Source organism: Myotis myotis, unplaced genomic scaffold (genome assembly GCF_014108235.1).
Source record: "Myotis myotis isolate mMyoMyo1 unplaced genomic scaffold, mMyoMyo1.p scaffold_m19_p_1, whole genome shotgun sequence".
In the NCBI taxonomy this organism is placed as follows: Eukaryota; Metazoa; Chordata; class Mammalia; order Chiroptera; family Vespertilionidae; genus Myotis; species Myotis myotis.
The window spans coordinates 72314605-72336459 of record NW_023416313.1 but is presented as its reverse complement, the minus strand read 5'-3'; the positions used below and the strand labels follow the sequence as shown (position 1 = coordinate 72336459).

The window sequence follows — 21855 nt, the reverse complement described above, 5'->3', positions numbered from 1 at the left end:
ACTCCTCATGTTTAGGGAACATTAAACTAATAAGTAAAAATCTTAATAAAAAGTTTACTTTTGTTTTATATCTTGGTCAATTCATAATACAGAAAGAAGAAAGGGAGAGAGAGATTTAGAGAAACTGAGGGAGACTGATTTCCTGTGGTTATAGGAGAGTCTTGGAGACAATTCATTGTCAATTGTTTTGGTTGGTGCTGTGGTTTGTGTGTTGGGGGAGTAAGGTTCTGGGTGTAAGAGAAACAAAACCGCAACACTTCTGAATCCTTTTCTTTCAGAGTAAACAATACAAATGTGATTTTAAAGGGGATTTCCATTCCTGTCTAAAGTTTGGATAATCTGGTGCTCATGAAGTTTACGCTTTTCAGGTAAGCAAACAAACAATCTTATATTAAAGTATCTAACGTGTGCTTAGAACAATGCTAAGCACAGCATGGGAAAAACTACAAAACATGACCTCAAGTACTCAATCCTTTATAATAAAAGGCTAATATGTAAATAAACTGAACCGGTTGCTATGATGTGTGCTGACCACCAGAGGGCATGCGCGGAACATGGCAGGCATCAGCAGCAGGCTGCAGAGCGTGGAACATGGCGGGGTGTTGGCTGTAGCAGGATAGTGGAGCAGGTGAGCAGGGGCACCAGGTGGAGCACCGTCACTATCATCGGGGCGAGTCTCTGCTGTTTACTGAAAATTCTTTGCTCCTGTGCACCTTGGTCCCACTGGTGCTTGCATCTGCTGCCAGTGCCGGCCCTGGCCCCGCTCAAACCTGCTGCTGGCCCCGACTGCTAGGCACCATCAGCAGGTGCGAGCAGCAGCTGCTGGCCCTGACTGCCCCTCAGGGCTTCCCTACCTCCCCTTGCTCCTGAGGGGAGATTGGGGCAGCATCCACCACTCACACCTGCTGCTGGTGCTGGCCCCTCTTGCACCCACTGCTGGCACCAGCCCCAATTGCTCCATGCCGTCAGCGGGTGCAAACGGGGCTGACACCGTCAGCTTGTGGGAGTGGTGGAAGCAGGAGTGGGGCTGCCAGCAGACAGGGAGCAGGAAACTATGGCAGAAAGGGCCGGGTGGAGGCACAGAGGATGGGCGGAGACCTGCCCTTGTGCCCACCGCAGCCTTGCGGCCCACAGTTCCTTTTAAGGTGCACAAATTCATGCACTGGGCCCCTAGTTAGATTATAATTTAGTTGGGAAGCTAAACAGATGAATCATTTGAGAACAACATATGAGAGTGAATACAATGAACATAAAACTATGTTGTGTGGCCTAATTAGAAGTGCACATGCAATTCTAAAGTTTTCAGTGGTTCTCTTCTCCCCAAGTTACAAAAGGAGTCATAATTTTTAAGGTTGAATTGAGACATTAAGATGAATAAGGTTCTTCATTTTATGAAGAAAAACTCTCATTTCTTGATTTTAAACAAGGCATAGCACATCAAATTTACTGAGCCCTAGAAATATTGCAGCTGCAGACTTTTTAAAGCCTTGTTGCATTTAGGCAACTATAGACATGGGCCATGCTTTCCCCAGAGGCCACAATGCAGCCAAGCAGATAGATGAGCTGGAGTGTCCCCATCTCTTGTCTACACCTAGGAGCTGGATGCTTTTCTTCCTGGATAAGAGAAAGAGTAATGGAAAATATCCTCTCTAGACCTTTAGACTAAGGCGCCTGGTTTCTTTGGTCTCCCTCTTCTCTTATTACAAAGCTGAGATTCAGACTGATGAAAAGAACAGGGTCCCAGTGAAAACAAATACTTAATAAGATTATTAATTAATTAAGATTAATTAATTAATCTTAATTAAGATTATTAATTAATACTAATTATTAGTATTATTAGCAAAACCAGCACATTGTATCCTACTGTTTAAGTATGAAAATGAAACTGATATAGAGAAAAGAATCAAAGACCTTTGCAATGAAGTAAACTTCTTCATAAAAACCAATGAAAGTAAATTATCAACTGAAGATAATTTGTTCACTGATTTTCAGGAATTTTTAAAAATCACTACTAAAAGAAAATGAAGTTGAGTAGGAAATGAGAACTCAGAGTTAAAACATGACTAGACTTTTGTGAAATCTTTATAGTTAAACTTTTTCTTACTTTTGTGTAACTTTAAGATTGTATAAGACATAGCAGTAAGAACTCGTTCTCCTTCAAAGATGTAGATATCCCATATTCTGAGGTTTAGCGTAAAGGGAGTCTATAATTAAAAACGAAAAAGAAATAAGATTAATAGTTTGCCCTGTCTGATATTTATAATTTCATGATTGGGTTTTGTAAATAAATACTCACACGATCAAGGAAACATTGAAAAAACCATTTCATTGTGTAAAAACTTGTGTAGATTTCTTGAGAATCCTGAAAAAACAGAGACTTCATAATTTCTGGATTGTAGCAAACAAAACATGACATATAACACTAAAAGTTACAAAAGCTGTAGGGGGTTGGCTGTCAAAGCTACACATAAAACCATTTCATTACAAATCTTTTTTCATGTTGCTGGAGGATTTCTATTTTTCCTCTTTTTGTTTCCTCTCCTCTCTCATTTTTTACTTTTGAAAATCAAATGCTTCTTATGACAGGATTGTAATACAACATTTTGATTCTCTTTAATATAGTTTATAGTGAAGTATCTTTGCTTTAATAAACTACTGTTTTTTATCATAGATCATATATATGGTTCACTAAGGATGAGTTTATATGACCTTTAAAATATTTTTTGTGCAATAAAAACACCTTCAAGCCCTGGCCGGTGTGGCTTAGTTGGTTGGGTATCATCTCGTTTACTGAAAGATTACTGGTTTGATTCCCGATCAAGGCATATGCCCAGGTTGCCATTTCAATCCCTCCTAGGGGGCGTGCAGGAGGCAGCCAATCAATGTTTCACTCATATCGATGTTTCTATCTCTCCCTCTCCCTTTCTTTCTCTCTAAAATATCAATAAAAATCTTTTTAAAAAAATACCTTCAAAATTACTGAAATATCATAGCTTCAAAGAAGTTTGAGTGAGGGCTGTGATAGTTGATCAATATTGAATTTCACAAACCCAATGTTCTTTAAACAATTGGGAATTATAACTGCATACTAAATGAAATGGACAACAACATAAATTGATAAGGTAATTGGGACCAAAGGCTGCACTCAATTCTGCTAGCTTTATTGTTGGTGTAAGTGGGTTTAAGTCAATGTCACGTCTACCTACCAAGTGTTGCTTAAGCTTGGACAGAAATTTATTCAGTATTTTTTCATGATGTTCTTGAAACCTCAAGAGTTTAGGAAAACCATGGACAAAAAAGCCTAGAATACAAACATAAAAATAATATTTCTTAAATAAGACCAATAAAAATTCCTATTTTAAAATACAATCTTTTTTTCATTTTTAACTGTCAATAACAAAAAATAAATCCAGTAGTTACCAAAATATTTTTCCTCCCCACCAAAAAAATAATTGTGTATGAGCTTTGATTAATAAAACCCTGTAGCATAGTATTTGTTTTTTAAAGATCTCCTATAACCTAATAAAAATATAAAAGAGAACAGAATATTTCTGAATTAAAAGGAAAACGAAGAAGCTAAGAAAAAATGAAAACTGAAGTCATTTATCAAGATTATTTGTTCTCTTAAAGTATTGGGCCATATCTTTAATGTACAAATTTTTATAGGTTATTCTAACTCTGATTTCTTATCATTTTGTTTTATTGTTAATATATTACACAACAAACATTTCATTACTTTTTCAAGATTTACTCTTAACAATTTAATTAGTATCATGCTTCCAAAATTTTTAACACTTTTAATCTTTTTACAAGTGATATTTAACAGCAGATAAAAACATTGGCACTATGTGATCAATGTTATATCAAAAATGGAATTTTATTCCAACTGATTATACAATACCCTATATAATAAAACCATAGTATACAAATTATCCCCTCAACTGAGAGTTTGACTAGGTGGTGGGGCTGGCTGGGGGAAGGGAGGAAGGCCCTGGCTTGTGGCAGGCAGCCGGGGGAAGGGAGGGAGGCCCCAGCCGGCTGCCGCCAGCTGCTAGAGACCCTACTAGTGTACAAATTTTGTGCACTGGGCCTCTAGTAATGTATAAGATTTCTAGGTGGCAACTAATTGTAAACAGTAAGTCAGTATTAGTTTTGTGTATTTAATTCATGGAATCTTACATCTATTTTTATTCACAAGTTTTCTTTTAGATATTCTACACATTCCATTAAAAAGGATATACACTTAATGGATTCACAATTTTTCCATATTTGTATTTAACAACCTGGGTATGTAACTTTGAAAGATGTTAATATTGTTTTTGAAAAAAGAATCCAGGGCAAATACTGTGTGTTACATATGCCCTCCCTAGATATCCCTGATGTATGAGCTTCTTAAAGTTTCTCAGTTGTTTTATAGACTACAGAAACATTTTTCTTTGCTTAACTCAGTCTCCCAGACTTATTTGATCTTGAAAACCGCTTTTACCCCACAAAACATCTGTTTCCCCAAGTAAAACCATGTTCCTCACACACTTTTGGGAAACACTGCTTTATATATTTTGGGGGCTATTTCATAACTAATTCTGTTTGCTAAGGTGTGTGTAAAAATTTCCACAGAGATTCTATTCCTTCCCTAGTAATATTTTCCAGTGAAATGATTTCATTAAAAAATCCATATCTCTGTCTGTGCCACTTTCATGGTCAATTTGATAGTGATGGAAACTGGAAGAATCTCAAGAAGTCTGTATTTTAAAAGTACTGCCCTTCAATAACAAGCACTAGCAAAGATACCTAATATTCCTTCACTTTTCAGTGATATCCCAGACTTGATATTTTAAATCTCATTTCTTCAGCCCTCACTTTATTGTATATATTTATAAATGATACTTCCATATATGAAATGCAAAAAAATAACTTTTCTAAAATAGGGCAGTCTTCTACATATTTAATATACTTAAATTATAACATTCCACTGTATCTCAACATATATCAGCAACACCATCTCATGGTAAAGCAAAATAAAGACTGACAGGCAGTTATTTTTCCTTTAAGATGCTTTTTAAATCATGCTATTGAAAGGCATTTAATGTAATATGTCAGACTTTTGGAGTCTGTTCATGGGGTGCAGAGTGTCCAGAAACAGTTGCTATAAATATAGTATTTATCTTTTAAAAATTCACAAGGAACACTGAAGGAAATAGCCAAATGCTAACACACACGAGTGTACATGTGCACGTACACACACATACAAAATACACCCCAGCCAACCACATAGTAAGAATGTGAGATTTAATAAACTATAAACTATGGGAGGTCATGTGAGATTTAATAAACTGTGAACTAGGGAAGGTCATGTTAAAATGTCACTTTAAACATGTGGCAGGTTCCCCAGAATATAGGTTTAAATATTCACCAACAGAACTTACATGACCCATTCTTGGAGTGATTGGTGTTAGATTTTGCTTTTATTTGGTATTATCAAATGAATGGCACTGGGAAAATAATTTTGCACTATTTGGGACATATGTCACTTTTATTTCCAAGACAAGTTGGGATCCAAATTCTTAAATAAAATTCATTGCATATGCTTCACAAAGAAAAGGACATGGTTATTAAAATCAATCTTCTAACTTAAAAAAAAAAAGTATCGAGAATGTGTTACCAACCTTTTATGTAAAATGGAATCAATTTTACAGCTGAAAAAACTAGAACATACACTTGTTACAAAACTACTTAGTTCTTATGTACCTTTTCTTTAAACACTTTAAGCACCATTTTTCAATCACTATTCTTTGACAAAGAGTTATATATCACAATATCCAGTCAATAATAAACAGTTCACTGAAATGATATTTGTATGACTATTTAAAAGTTTTGATCAAAAGGCATCTTTTATTTCTCCCAATAATACAGCTTTTCTAAATTCCTCCAAACATAAATTAGTTTATTCTGATTGGAGGGGCAATTAAAAAAAGAATTTTTAAATGCCAACAATATACTCTGGGGTAAACACAAAGGAATATAAATGTGAACAGAAAAAAATTAGAAGAGTTCAATAAAGAAGAGTGAAATAAAAAATTAGTAACAAACACTAATTAACTGAATAAGCCCCCAGAAGTAAGTTTTTGTACTTAACTCTACCAAGCATCTTCCAAAGTTTGTGCTTTAATTTACTTTCTTTCACTCTCCCTTGCTTATTATTTATGACTAGAGGTCCGGTGCATGAAATTCATGCATGGGGGGGGGGGGAGAGTGTCACTCAGTCCAGCCTGCACCCTCTCCAATCTGGGACCCCTCGGGGGACATCCTTCTCAGAATCTGAGACTGTTGGCTCCCAATCGCTCGCCTGCCTGATTGCCCCTAACCGCTTCTGCCTGCCAGCCTGATAACCGCCTAGCCACTCCCCTGCCATATGATTGCACCCAAATGCCCTCCCCTGCTGGCCCGATCGCCCCCAACTGCCCTCCCCTGCCGGCCTGGTTGCCCCCAACTGCCCTCCCCTGCCAGCCTGGTTGCCCCCAACTGCCCTCCCCTGCTGGCCTGGTCCCCCCCAACTGCCATCCCCTGCCGGCCCAGTCCGCCCCTAACTACCCTCCCCTGCTGGCCTAGTCACCCACAATTTCCCTCCCCTGACGGCCATCTTGTGGCTGTGGGCGCCACCATCCTTGCAAGGTGGGGCAGTCAATTAACATATTCCCTCCTTATTGGCTGTGGGCGCCACCATCTTTGCAATGGCATGAGGGTCAATTAGCATATTCCCTCTTTATTAGATAGGATAACTATGGGGCTTTCTTACCATGCATGGCATGTTTGGGGCCTGAGAAGAGTTTGACCAGGGCCCAGAAGGCATCTTCTTCATTCATATACATAAGGAGTAAAGCTGTGATCTGGCTCATCCCCTGACAGTATCCAACTTCCTGAAGAGCAAATGAGAACAAAGAAACTGGGAGTTTTAAGATCAAATTACATGCATTTGCACATATAAAACTGACTTATAAAATAATCAGAAAATGCCTAAATACATTATTGAATGAGCAATTCTTGAATGAGAAAAATATTAAAATCTTCATAGTACTGAGCCACATACTATGAAAGAATAAAATTGTGTTCAAGAATAAATGTAGAGGTATGAACAAAGTCTCAATCTAATTTTTTTAAAATGCCAACAATATACTCTGGGGTAATACTGTTCAATACTGTTATACCTTGTATAAAAAGCACTAGCAGTGTTTTGTTTTGTTTTTCTTTTTATGTATGATTCTCAGTTCAATATTCCTCTTCTTTGCTCAGATGCTGGCAAATCTCTCTCCTCCTACAGTTCCCAGTTCACTGTCTGGCCTTCTCTAGATTTCTGGACCTTTATGTACACACATTTGCAGCCTGTGCCCCTCTCTGAGAACTGCCTACTCGCCCCATGTCCCCTGCTCATCAAGTGACCGTAGGTGTACATGAACCAAAGCTGATGGAGCAGAAGAGGACCTCTGACCCCAGGGGAACAATTAATTGGCTGCACTGGCTAATCACAAACTCTTTCCAGGAAATCTGAATGAAGCCAGAGACTGTAACCAGATGGTAGTGTGTCCTTGAATAGAGTGGTCACGGTGAGTCTGTGGATGCAATTTTGGCCATGGAAAAACTGATAAGTAGGCAAAGAAAGCAACTGGAGAGAGAAATACTGAAATAAACAGTTTACAGAGGTAATCAGTCAGCTCAAGAGGAAGAGAGAAAAAGTATAGCTCTTTCTCACCGAAAGCTTCGCACCAGCTTCAACACCCAGGAGGCCCAACTACTGCTTCATTTCTATGAGAAGTCCCTTTAATAAACTCCTTTTTAACTTGTCCTAGTTTGGGATTTCTGTCCCTTGTAAATTAAAGGTTTTCATTATAATAAAAACTAGAGGCCCGGTGCACAAAAATTTGTGCACTCGGGAGGGGGGGAAGGGGGGGGCCCCTCAGCCCGGCCTGTGCCCTCTCGCAGTCTGGGACCTCTCGGGAGATAACGACCTGCTGGCTTAGGCCTGCTCCCCGGTGGCAGAGGGCAGGCCTAATCCCTAGGTGCAGCCCCTGGTTGGGCTCAGAGCAAGGCCAATTGGGGAATTGGGGCACCGCCCCCTGTCATGCACAGAGCAGGGCGGATTGGGAGGTTGTGATGCCACCCTCAGTCACGCTCAGGGTAGGGCCAATTGGGGGGTTGGGGCACCGTCCCATCACACTCAAGGCAGGGTCAATGGGGAGGTTGCGGCGCAACCCCGTCACGCACAGAGCAGGGCCCATCAGGGGGTTGGGGCGCTGCCCCCTGTCACCCACAGAGCAGGACCAATCAGGGGGTTGGGGAGCTCCCCCCTGTCACGCACAGAGCAGGGCCGATCAGGGGGTTGGGAAGCTCCCCCTTGTCACGCACAGAGCAGGGCCCATCAGGGGGTTGGGGAGCTCCCCCGTCACGGACAGAGCAGGGCGGATAGGGGGTTGGGGCGCCGCCCTCTATCACCCACAGAGCAGGGCGGATCAGGGGGTTGGGGCGCTGCCCCTGTCATGCTGATCCCGGTGCCAGGAGACCTCGCAGCTCTGCTGATCCCAGTGCTGGGAGGCATATTACCCTTTTACTATATAGAATAGAAGTCTGGTGCATGGGTGGGGGTTGGCTGGTTTGCCCTGAAGGGTGTCCCAGATCAGGGTGGGGGTCCCCACTGGGGTGCCTGGCCAGCCTGGATGAGGGGATGATGGCTATTTGCAGCTGGTCACACACCCTTCAGGGTGGGGGTCCCCACTGGGGTGCCTGGCCAGTCTGGGTGAGGGGCTGAGGGCTGTTTTAAGGCTGGGACTGAAGCTCCCAACTGCTCCTTTTTTTCTTTTTTTCTTTTTTATTCTGAGCCAGCTTTAGCTCTGAGGCTCCAGCTCTTAGGCCTCTGCTCCTGAAAGCAGGTATCTGGTTTGTTTAGGTTCTACAATCGAAACTCTGTATCAACTCCAGGTCTGAGATCCCGGCTAGCTTAAAGCTGGTCTCTGGGGTTTTGTTTAGCTTCTATTTTTGTAACTATGTTTCAAACTGCAGGCTCAGAGGCCTGCAGCGGCAGGCGGGGAATGCTGGAGTCCTCTGTCACTGAAGCAAGCAAGCCTCATGTTAGTTTCAAGCTGCCTGGCTGCCAGCCGCCATCTTGGCTGGCAGTTAATTTGCATATTGCCCTGATTAGCCAATGGGAAGGGTAGCGGTCGTACGCCAATTACCATGTTTCTCTTTTATTAGATAGGATGACATATCTCAATGTCTAAGGCTGTCCTGCCTGAAACCTAGTCAACAAGCATTTACTTAACATACAAATTAGGCTCAGCCTTAATTGATCTTGCCTAAAATTATTATCTCCCCCAGAATGATAAATATCTTTTAAGAACAACATGTTCCATTACCAGAAAGGTTAGTCTTAGCCTGCTCTTTAGAATAGCAAGTAGGCACAGGCAGTACTGAATGTATAAAGTGCAAAGCAAAAATTAATCTAGCTACCAACTTCCTGTCCTTCTACTGCTGGTCATTCCCAGTCCTGTTTGCTTAAAATAAAAACAAAACAAACAACACAAAAATAATAAAACAAACAGGCTGGAGAAAGAGGGAAAAAGTGAGATTCACTGATATGCTGTGATTTTTCCCATTTCCAAATCAGCTAGACCCAGGGTCATTGTAAGGAGCCCTGAAGAGATCCGCAGAGATCAAAGGCTGTGGAGACCATCTAGTTCTGACATGAAGAAACTCAGCACAAAGGGCCTTGTTAGGAAGGGAGTGCGGAAAGATTCTCCTGTTCCTCAGAATACTCCCCAAAGAGCTACAGGCAGGCATGCTCCAACTTACCGTATTATAAATAGAATATGCAGCAAGAACATGGAACAGGGACTGTTGCCTAGAAGGGGGGGAAAAAATCATAGTGAACACAACCTAGTTATTTCACACATTTTAAAAATTATAAACTTAAAAAAATAGGTTGACTGAAAACAGATAATCCACATAAAATTACTAATATAATAAAGAAATGATCCCAAGCTCAAATTTTAACAATTTCTATATGGTATAAATTTGAGGTTAGATAACATTCATTTTGATAGAAAGAATTTATGCCAAAAAACACAATAGGCTTCACAATTACTTAAATTCGTTGCCTTCTTTCACTGAACTATTCTCACTATAAAATCATCCCCATGGAAGCAACAGACCCTACAGAGCCATGGAATGGCCTCAGTTACAGTGCCAGCCAGCTAGGTGTACAAAACTGTAAGGCTGAGCAATGTCTTCCAGGAGGTTGTATATGCTTTAAATCAGCCTGCAATATATGGTGCCGTCTCCCATAGCCAGGATCCAGGGGTCCAAGCCTGAAGGGGTGGAAGTGGGAAGGGCTCCACCCACTATTATCTCTGGTATTTTACTAGCAAAATGTTTGTTTCTCTTCCCATCAACCTTAGGCTCTCTGGCAGTCTAAAGGTCTTAGTTTCAAAGAGAGGAAGTCTTCTACCAGGAAACACAAAGATTCCACTGAACTGGAATTTGAGACTGCCACCCAGACACTTTGGGCTCCTCTTGCCTCTGAATCAAAAGGCAAAAAAATGGCTGGGATGACTGATCCTGATTATTGAGGGGAATCTGAGTTGCTACTACATAATGGACATAAGGAAGAGTATGTCTAAAATACAGGACATTTAGGATGTTAGCATTACCAAAACTTGTGATTCAAGTCAATAAAAAACTACAACAATCCAATTCAGGATGGGTTGCTAATGGTCAAGACCTTTCAGGAGTAAAGGTTTAGGTCACCTCACCAGGTGCATAACCACAGCCAGGGGAAGTACTTGCTGAGGGAAAAGGAATTAGGGACTGGATAGTGGAAAGAGTTATAAACCAGCTCTGACCACATGCCCAATCGCAGATATAAAGATTATAAATTAGTACATTTTTCTTATTTTGGTATATGTTTGTATATGTTAAAAATATTTTTTCTTCCTTCTCTTTTTCCTTGTCACCGTATGAGATATAGTAACAACAGTTAATTTTATATCATAGTAATTAGCTGATAGAATATTAAAGCAGAACAGTAAACAGACATCCTTTTTGGGAAAAGAGTTAACATATTCAGTCATAAGCAGTCAGGGCAAGGTATAACTTTGTTATTGTCTTTATATGGAAATTAAATTGACAAGGGTTGACTGTGATGGTCAACTTTGTCAACATGGTGAAACTACAATAGGTGTTGCTATAAAGAAGGTATTTTGCAGATGTGGTTGAAATCTATAATTGGTTGACTTTAAGTAAGAGCAGATCATCTTTCAGGGGTGGGCAAACTTTTTGACTCGAGGGCCACAATGGGTTCCTAAGCTGGACCGGAGGGCCGGAACAAAAGCATGGATAGAGTGTTTGTGTGAACTAATATAAATTCAAAGTAAACATCATTACATAAAAGGGTACGGTCTTTTTTTTCAATAGTTTTATTCATTTCAAAGGGGCCGGTTCCGGCCCGCGGTTGATAGTCTGGGTGGGCCTGATTCAATCAGCTAAAAGGCTTTGAGAGCAGATCTGTGGCTTCTCTGAAGAGGAAATTCCTCCTGTGTCAACAGTTTCAGCTCATGCCCAAGAGTCCCAGCCCGCCCTTTGGACCTCAGACCTGCCTAGTCAGCCCCAAAGCTGTGAAAGCCAATTCCTCACAATAATTCTCTTTAATATATAGTGCCCCCCTCCCCCAAATATGTACACACACTTTGAATAATTATAAAGACAGTGTTTATTAAAATACATTTCATTTTCAAAATTGAACTATCAGCTGTTAAAGTGTATATACATTTTTGGGGACAACCTGTATATCTTTTATTGGTTTCTGTTTTTCTGGTTGAACCCTAACCAATATAGAGGTCAGCAAAACTATACCTTTCATTCATAACTGTCATAGTCATTTCATTCATTCATCTAACTAAAGTCTTTTTAGTTTCATCTCCATATGAGGTCATGGTTATAGGGATATATTTATCACTGACACAGTTCTCGAAAAGCAACACAATCTATCATTTCTTTTCTAAGACTTTTAATTAAGTGCCATATTTTTAAGAATTCACACATCATAAAATGATTCTTTAACAATTTTATAGCACCAACTATGCAAAAATTTAAAAGTTTAAGTTAACTTTGAACCTAAGTTTCACACAACATGAACCAAATGATCTGCAAAGTGTAAAACTTCAGGACCTGAATGAAGATTAGTCTTTAGGAGGCATTCTAACACTCACATTTTAAGTTAATAAAGATTTTGATTCAGACTACTTACAAAGGCTATTTACCATGCATGATATTAAACTTTACTTACTTAACACCGTATCTGTCTCTAAACATAATATGGTCCCTAAATGTGCGGTTGACATCAAGGTCTATTTGTCTGATATCAGGTGAACAACCACGTGCTCTGAGTTTTAATTTCTGAAGAGGAAAAAAAGGGGGGATAAAAGCACATTTTTATGAAAATCAGCTTTTGAAAAGTCTATGACAAATATTAAATGATTTTCATTTTAGAAGTTCTTTTGGTTTAGGAAAATCATTCCCATTGTTCAAACATGAAAAAATATAAAAAGGTACACAATGAAAAGTTTCTCTCCCATTCATGCCCCATCTCTACTACTCCCATTTCCTCTTTTCCCATCCCCTTTTTCCCTCCTGTCCTATCAATAGAGGTAGAAACTAATTTTGGATAGAGAACTTTTTGGAGTTTGCATTGCTATGTAAAAGCTCTTCATAGCTAATCCATGTAGTCCACTATAATTTATTTTTTCTTTCCAACACAATATTCTTGTTTTTCTTGGAGCTGATCATTGCATTATTTTTTGATTTGCTTGTCCTCTACACAGCTGTCACTAACTCAATCCCAAACTCACTTTAAGTTGCATAAATCTCTTCTGGTGATGCTCAAATAGAAGGTGTATTTTCTCAATTTCAACTGTTTGCAGACATCACTCCCAGAGCCTTCTGACCTGCTCTAGTTGGGGCTACTGCACTATCCTTGGGATCTCCCTGTACCATCTGCTAGGCATCTCTTTGCTTGGGTCCCGTTTCCTGCATTTCACATCTTCTTTCCTGGTTTATTTCCTTGTTCCGGAGGACCACATCCTCCAGTAGCTCCTGTGAAAGGTGTATTTTTTGAAACTTTGAATGCCTGCTAGCTACCTCCTTTCTTATTTGGCCATTTTAAATTTTAAATTGGAAAATATTTTTGCTCAAAAGGCATTGCCTTCATTGTCTTCTAACTTCAGTGTTTCCATTCTAATTCACGCTTCTTTATATGAAGTCTATTTTTTCTTTCTAGAAGCTTATAGGAGTTTCTCTCTCCAGGTCTGAAACTTCACATTTTTGTGCTTGGTTTGGATCTATTTTTAGCCACAGGATTGGGCATTTGATGGATCTCTTCAATCTTAAAAACTCATCCATCTCTCAGTTCTGAACAATTTTCTTCAATAATTCCTTTGTTGATTTCCCCAGCCTCTCCTCCCACGACCCCATTTTCTCTTTCTGGAACTCTTATTATTACAGTGTTGGATCTCCTGGGCTGTCATTTAATTTTCTTATATTTTCTCTATTATTTTCCATCTCTGACTTCATAATCTACTTTCTGGAAATTTCTTCAATTGTTATTTTCAACCCTCCTCTAGAATCTTTCATTTCTATTATCATTTTTATAATCCTAAACTCTTTGCTGTTCTCAAATATTCCTTTTAAGAGCATTCTATACTTGTTTTACGGATGCAATATCTATTTTTATCCTTCTGAAGATATTGATAGTTTTTTTGTTTTCTTCTGGTCTGTTTCTTGCAAGTTCCTTTATTCCCATTTCTCCTCATTTCTCTTTCATATTAGCTCCTTTCCTCAAATGAACAGAGATATTTCGTTGTCTCTTATATTTAAAAGTAGGAGACTAACAGCTGGTGGAAAGCTCTGTGTGCAGAGGTGGGGATTCACAACTGTTGTCAGTGGTTGGGCAGTTTCACTGGGGTTCCCCTAAGTCAGTATCTTTGGGTTCATTTTCTTAGGGTGGTCAGATTCCCCAGAGAAGGCACTTCTGATCTGCCAAAAAGACAAGCACCCAGCAGTCGATGTTCTGGGAGCTGAGTGGAAGGAAAGGCTGCAATGCCCCAAATTCAGGATATTCAATTCCTCCGTGCTTGCACCACAGCAGCTCACCCTCAGCAATGCCTGTGTTCTCCAGCCCAGAGGCCCTCTGTTTTACCCTCTCCAAATGGTGTACCTCCAATCTCCTGCTTGGGTTGGGGAAGGAGACTTAAGGGCTCTAACTGCTTCTGCAACAGACTGTTAACCACTTCTACTATGTTTAGCTTCACTTCTACTTCCAGAGGTACCTGGAATTAAGCAATTATCAAAACTTTTGGAGATTCTGAAATATAAATCAAGTGCTTCTCCAATTTCTCACTACTAGTCTATGATTAGTTTTCTCAGGTTTGCTAAGACTACAAAGTATCTGTCTGAATTCTGGTTTTCAAAAATTGGCACCTGTTATCTCTTCTCCTATTTTTTCTTCTTTGTGGGTTTGCTTTTTAAAACACTCTCTGCTGTCAATTTAGTGGAATTTCATCCACATTTAATCAGATGGGAGATTAAAATTTATATAATTTATACTTCCCCATAAGTCTCATTAAGCCATCTACACTAATAAAAGACAAACATGCAAATTGACTGTACCTTCACTACACATTAAGCCACGCCCACCAGCCAATCAGAGCGACTATATGCAAATTAACCCAACCAAGATGGCGGCCGGCAGCCACAGAGCTGGAGCGAGCAGGAGGCTTGGTTGCCCCAATGATGAAGGAAGCCAAGCTTCCCGGCCGGCTGCTACCTCCTCTCAAGGCAACAAAGTTTCAATTATAGAAGGTAAATAAACCCCAGATACCTGCTTTCAGCCAGCATGGCCATGGAGCTGGAGCGAGCAGGAGGCTTGGTTGCTCCAGTGATGGAGGAAGCCAAGCTTCCCGCCTGCCGTGACCAGCTCTGAGCTCCACTCAAAGCAACAAAGTTTCAATTATAGAAGATAAATAAACCCCAGATCCCTGCTTTCAGCTGGCTGTGGCCACGGAGCTGGAGCGAACAGGAGGCTTGGTTGCCCCTGGCGATGGAGGAAGCCAAGCTTCCCTCCCGCCCACCCTGGCCGGCTCTGAGCTCCTCTCAAGACTACAAAGTTTCAATTATAGAAGATAAATAAATCCCAGAATTAAAAAAAAATAAAAAAAGAAGAGGCTGGGAGCTTACGTCGCCGGGGGGCTTAGCCAGCCTGAAAACAGCACTCAGCCCCTCACCCAGACTGGCCAGGCACCCCAGTGGGGACCTCCACCCTGAAGGGGGTGTGACCAGCCTGCAAACACCCATCAGCCCCTCACCCAGGCTGGCCAGGCACCCAAGCGGGACCCCCACGCTGATCCAGGACACCCTTCAGGGCAAACCAGCCGGCCCCCACCCATGCACCAGGCCTCTATCCTATATAGTAAAAGGGTAATATGCAAACTGACCTTAACAGCAGAATGACTGGGAAAGACTGGTCACTAGGACACACACTGACCACCAGGGGGCAGGCGCTCAATGCAGGAGCTACCCCCTGGTGGTCAGTGTGCTCCCACAGAGGGAGCTCTGCTCAGCCACAAGCCAGGCTGATGGCTGCCAGTACAGCGGTGGTGGTGAGAGCCTCTCCTGCCTCCTCAGCAGCGCTAAGGATGTCCGACTGCAGCTTAGGCCTGCTCCTTGCTGGCAAGTGGACATCCCCCGAGGGCTGCTGGGCTGCCAGAGGGATGTTTGATTGCCAGCTTGGGCCCGATTCCCCAGGGAGTGGGCCTAAGCCAGCAGGTGGACATCCTCCAAGGGGTCCCAGACTGCAAGAGGGTACAGGCTGGGCTGAGGGACCCCTCCTCCCCCCCCCGCCAAGTGCACAAATTTCTGTGCACCGGGCCTCTAGTGTATATATAAAAGCCTAAGCAACTGTCTGACTGTTCGCCTGGTAGCTATGATGTGCAATGACCACCAGAGGGCAGACGCTCTGACAAGTAGAGGAGGGAGCCCAATTCATCGTGCAATCGGCCATGGGTTAGGTTGCTGCTAGGTCACTGCTGGCCCTGACTCTGCTTCTCCCGCACCCCGGACCCACAGATGAGGGAGGAGGGAGCCCAATTCCTCACAGAATCAGCTGTGGGTTAGGTTGCTGCTAGGGCACTGTTGGCCCGGAATCTGCTTCACTCGCATCCCAGATTGCAAGAGGGCTCAGGCCAGGATGAGGGACCCCTCCAGTGCATGAATCTGTGGACCGGGCCTCTATCATATAATTTCAAATGATGATACGAATACTTTACATCACCTTGAATGCTTAAAAAAATGAATTTTACTTTTGAATTTCAAAATAACAGGTTGGCATCAGATACTCACATTATAAAGGTCCCTTGTATCTTCTTTCATTTTTGGGATCTCAAGAAGTAGAGCCCAGACTTCACCTCGGAGCTGGAGTGGGATCCCTTTGTAAATTCTCCTATGAAACTTATTGAAAGGAAACATTAATTGAAATTACAAACTGACAAAAGCTTAGACTGGTCCCTTAAATAAAATTAATTAATATTTGTTAGTCTTTTATTTACATAGTATCCATAATAATTAATAACACATTTTAACATGGCACATTTGGATATTATCATCTCTACATTTCAGATTTTAATACAGAGACATAAATACAGAAAGTAATAAAATGTTAAATATGCCTAGTACATTAGTATTTCCATACCACTCATAACAAAGGTGTTCCCTAAGTAGCATGAAAGCATAATCAATGCTTTTTTAAAGTTGTGAACATCTGATTTATACATTCCCTATATATATATAAAATTGGTAATATGCAAATTAGCCGGCGTCACGATTAGCTCAGGAGGAGCTGTGTGCGCAGATGGGTGGGAGGGGACTGTGTCCAGCCCCCAGCCCCAGCGGACACACACCAGGGTTGGGGGCGTGCTCCATGGAGCCGCAACTGGGCTCGGAGTATGCCCCTGGTGGGTGGCGGCAGCGGCCGGAGCAAAGCAAGCCCCGGTTCCAGATGCTTGGTTGCGGCTGGAGCAAAGCAGCCCAGGTCCTGGGTGCCTGGCAGTGGCAGGAGCAAAGCAGCCCAGGTCCTGGGTGTCTGCAGTGGCAGGAGCAAAACAGCCCGGGTCCTGGTGGGTGGCGGTGGCAGCCAGAGCGAAGCAGCCCGGGTCCTGGGTGCCGGAGGGAAGCTGGTGCTGGCAGCCAGGGGAAGGAAGGCCTATTCTTGCACGAATCTTCGTGCATCGGGCCTCTAGTTGATATATGATTAACGAATTACACACTTTCTCCCTTTTAATCCACACACCTAAAAGGTTCCAAATAGCAAAAAGGTTTCCTTGTGCCAAAAGTGTCTTCATGAAGTGTAAACAGTGCTGTTAACCCCTACTCTCTTTTCCACAATCTTCTCACCTTCTCTCTGGGCTCTTTATAACAAAGCAGGCCCTTACGTCTCATAATCTTAGTTAATTCCACCCACAACCTTCATTATCCTCTTCTCCCCCACCCTTTCCTCTTCTCTTTTAAATTCTTAATAATTTCTTCAGGAAAACCTTTTTCCTTCTTAGTGACACAGATCCTATCTAATCAGACAAAAGTAGTAATAAATCTCCATTAGGAAGGAATACCATCACTTTTGAATGAAATTATCCATAAAACATCAGTATCATCAACTCTTTGGTTCCTTGAAAGTATACTGCTAATGCTCTAAGAATCACTCAATTTTCCAGTCTTGTAATTATATGTTTTTCCTCAAGGCTAATTACTCAAAATAACATACAAATCTATTATGGTCACTATAAAGTTTGCATAATAAAACCTGGAAACTTATATCCTTATGATCAAAATAATGTATTTAAATAGTATGGCTAAGAAAATAAGATGCAAATTTTAATAAATGAAATGTTGGTGAACTATGAATAAACAGAGTTCAACTTCCACCACTACGTTACTTACATTTTTTAAAACTAAAGCTTTAAGAAACTTTGATTAAATGGTTTAAAAGGAGTGAAACTGCAGAGCAACTTTTACTATGGAACAGTGAATATTGTGAAATCGATTCAATTAGATAATTACATAATTTCAGTTTTGTTCTTTGGTATAAACATAATATGCCCCAAATTTAAAATTTCAGCAGATAGTGACTAAAATCATAGAAGTTTTAATGCATGCAGCAGCTCTAACTTGAAGAATATAAACAGAAAGGCTTTGTGTAAACTAGACTCTGCTACTTGTAACATTTCCCACGTACTAAACATTTAGCACCCTTAGCTGCAAACTGAATGTGGTAAAAAAGCAAGTGATTTATTTTCTTAAAAGAAGTTTGTCATCTATATTCACCTCAAAATCATAATATACTTTTTAAAGATATATCATCCACTAAAAGTTACTTCAAATTATCTCCTAAATTTCTAGAGTAAAGATGCTACACTGTAAGTATCCTATATAATAAAAGCCTAGTATGCAAATTGTCCCCTCAGGTGGTCATTCGACCCTGAGACTGGGAGTTCAACCGCTTGCTATGATGTGCGCTGACCACCGGGGGGGGGGGGGGGGGGGCACGAAAAATGGTGGGCGTCAGCCACACGGCGCTGGCAGCGGGTGGCAGTGGAAGCGCTGCCAGCCCTGATGAGTGGGAGGATGGCTGAGCAAGTGAGTGGGTGCAAGGTGGGTGCGAGCAGGGGTCCAATAGCCCCGTGAATAGCCCTCCAGATGGCAATCAGCAGTGGCAACAGCAGGGGGCAGGGCCGCTGCCTGGCTCCCAGGCACTGAGAGAGCCAGGTGGGACTGGTCATGATCAATTGTCCCATAGGTGGGATGGTGGAGCAGGTGAGGGGGTGGTGCCAAGCCAAGGTGGGGTGCCAGGTGGGGCTGCAAGGCTGGGGGCTTGAGCTGGGGCCCGATCCCCAAGGCCACCCTGAGGGACCTCACTTGTGCATGAATTCATGCACCAGGCCTCTAGTCTGATATAAATATCAGAAAGTATGGAAATTATTACAAATGTAAAAAATGGAATTTTAATAGTCAAGTAGAATATAATGGCAGGTAAACAGATGAACTTTGATAGACTTGAATCTCCATTAAGCAGATATTTTTCAAAGAGTAAAATAAGAGCTCCGACATGTACTTCTTAAACTATATTACTTAAAAAGCCTTTTGACATTTGATTGTTGTCACTCAAGTCTGTGTTCAACAATCATATATAAATTACTGTCTATTATTAATCCTAAAGTTTAATAGAAATTTAGAAAAGAACCCATCAAATTCTATGATAAATTGGGGAGAAATAATAGAGAAATATCAGGTAGCAATAAAAAATTAACGGCCCAGTGTTACTACAGGGCTAAAATAAACAATTAATCACATATGGAAAAGGTTGCAAAAAGAAATGTTGGTACATTATCATTATCATCATCAACAGTAACAATTAAAGTCAACTTTTTTTTTTTTTTTAAATATATTTTATTGATTTTTTACAGAGAGGAAGGGAGAGAGATAGAGAGTTAGAAACATCGATGAGAGAGAAACATCGATCAGCTGCCTCCTGCACATCTCCTACTGGGGATATGCCCGCAACCCAGGTACATGCCTTTGACCGGAATCGAACCTGGGACCTTTTAGTCTGCAGGCCGACGCTCTATCCACTGAGCCAAACCGGTTTCGGCTAAAGTCAACTTTTAATGAGCATTTATTATGTACAGAAAACTTTTAAAAGTTATTTACAGATATTTATCTCATTTAATCATATTGACAACTCTATGAGAATTATTACCCCAATTTTATAGATATTGAAAGTAAATCACAAAGAGGCTGAATGGCTTGACAAACAGCACACATAAGATGTTACCAGTTAGTAAAAAATACTGATTTTACATTTTATAAAAAACAAAGACTATCTTTCAAGACCACAAATAGTATCCATTATTCTGCTCAACAGTACTTATTTACTAAAATACATGGAACAGGACAATATTAAGGAAGTCCAAGAGCAAAAACTATTAAAATAATGGTAGTAAAATTGTACCTAAAACTTAAAAGTAACATAAAATATTAATCTGGAGTTTAAGCTGTGAGGGGTAACGAAATGAAGCATGTGCAAAAGTCATATATAGATGGGAAAAAAATACAGATAGAGAACAGACTGGCAGCAGCTAGAGGGGCTGGGTGAAAAAGGTGAAGGAATTAAGCAAAAACAAAACAAACAAAAAACCCTTAGACACAGACAACAGTATGGTGATTACCAGAGGGAAAAGAGGGTGGAGGGAGGTGGAAGAGGGATAGTGGGGGATAAATGGTGACAAAGAAGACCTGATTTTGGGTGGTGAACACACAATACATTATACAAATGATGTATTATAGAACTGTACACCTGAAAACTATATACTTTTATTAACCAATGTCACCCCAATAAATCAAAATTAAAAAACCAAAAAAGAAAAGAAATTATGAGGCCCTAAAATAAGAATTTTTAATTATGTTTATTACTTTTCAAATATTTGTACTGTTACATGACAGGCTGACTTATGATTATATATCTTTCCTCACAAATTTTCAACTATGATAAAAATTTTGTAAAACAGTAGAAATTACATCAAAGCACAGGAGTTGTAATAAAATTTGCTTATTCTCCAGAACAATAGTCCAGTTTACATCTGTTAAGAATCATTCAATGGACAAAGTAGTGTCTCATATTTTCTAGAATAACTCAGGAAATCAAGGTACAGAGAAGTGGTTCGCCTAGGTTAGAGAATTATCTTCTTACTCCTACTTCAAGGTATTTCTGCACCATCTCCTAGAAATTACAGCTTATTAAAGTTGCAGAATTTATCAGGTGATAGCTGATTGTCCCAATTCATAAATGAAAATCATTCGTTCATTCATTCGAAAAAGAATGCCTGCCTGCCTGATCTCCCCTAACTGCCTCTGCCTGCCTGCCTGATCACTCCTAACTGCCCTCCCCTGCCGGCCTGATTTTGCCCCCAAATGCCTCTGCCTGCCTGATCACCCCTAACTGCCCTCCCTTGTCGGCCTGATCTCGCCCCCAACTATCTCCCCTGCCAGCCTCGTTGCCCCCAACTGCCCTCCCCCGCCAACCTGATCTTGCCCCCAATGGCCCTCCCCTGCCAGCCTGATCTCGCCCCCAAAGGCCCTCCCCTGCCAGACTGATCTCGCCCCTAACTGCTCTCCCCTGCCGGCCTGATAGCCCCTAACTGCCTCTGCCTGCCTGATCGCCCCTAACTGCCCTCCCTTGCTGGACTGATCTCACCCCCAACGGCCCTCACTTGCTGGCCTGATCACCCCTAACTGCCCCTGCCTTGGCCCCCACCACCATGGCTTTGTCTGGAAGGAAGTCAGATGTCCGGAAGATGGCCGGTCAACCTGGTCTAATTAGCATATTACCCTTTTATAAATAGACTAGAGGCCCAGTGCACAAAAATTTATGAACTCGGGGGGTGGGGAGGGGGTCCCTCAGCCCGGCCTGTGCCCTCTCGCAGTCTGGGACCCCTCAGGGGATGACCACCTGCTGGCTTAGGCCCGCTCCCCGGGGGATTGGGCCTAAGATGGCAATCAGGCATCCCTCTGGCAGCCCGGCAGCCCTCGGGGGATGTCCACTTGCCAGCAAGGAGCAGGCCTAAGCTGCAGTCGGACATCCTTAGCGCTGCTGAGAAGGCAGGAGAGGCTCCCACCACCACCGCTGTGCTGGCAGCCGTCAGCCTGGCTTGTGGCTGAGCAGAGCTCCTCCCATGTCTGAGCGCTCTGACCACCAGGGGGCAGCTCCTG

At 41.6% G+C, this 21855-nt stretch overlaps 1 protein-coding gene across 8 annotated transcripts in view; it reads right to left on the bottom strand.

Annotated features, from left to right (window-relative positions):
* The window catches only part of USP6NL (USP6 N-terminal like), a 179389-nt gene that overhangs the window by 26724 nt on the left and 130810 nt on the right, over nucleotides 1-21855 (bottom strand). For 7 of the 8 annotated variants that reach the window (XM_036341229.1, XM_036341203.1, XM_036341238.1 and 4 more), the window contains 7 exons: nucleotides 16438-16545; nucleotides 12332-12441; nucleotides 9841-9889; nucleotides 6797-6917; nucleotides 3207-3301; nucleotides 2297-2362; nucleotides 2105-2204 (listed from right to left, as the gene is read on the bottom strand). In XM_036341229.1, the coding sequence (XP_036197122.1) occupies nucleotides 2105-2204; nucleotides 2297-2362; nucleotides 3207-3301; nucleotides 6797-6917; nucleotides 9841-9889; nucleotides 12332-12441; nucleotides 16438-16545 (649 nt within the window). The remainder of the gene's footprint in view (nucleotides 1-2104; nucleotides 2205-2296; nucleotides 2363-3206; nucleotides 3302-6796; nucleotides 6918-9840; nucleotides 9890-12331; nucleotides 12442-16437; nucleotides 16546-21855) is intronic. The other variant, XM_036341211.1, reaches the window with a different exon arrangement.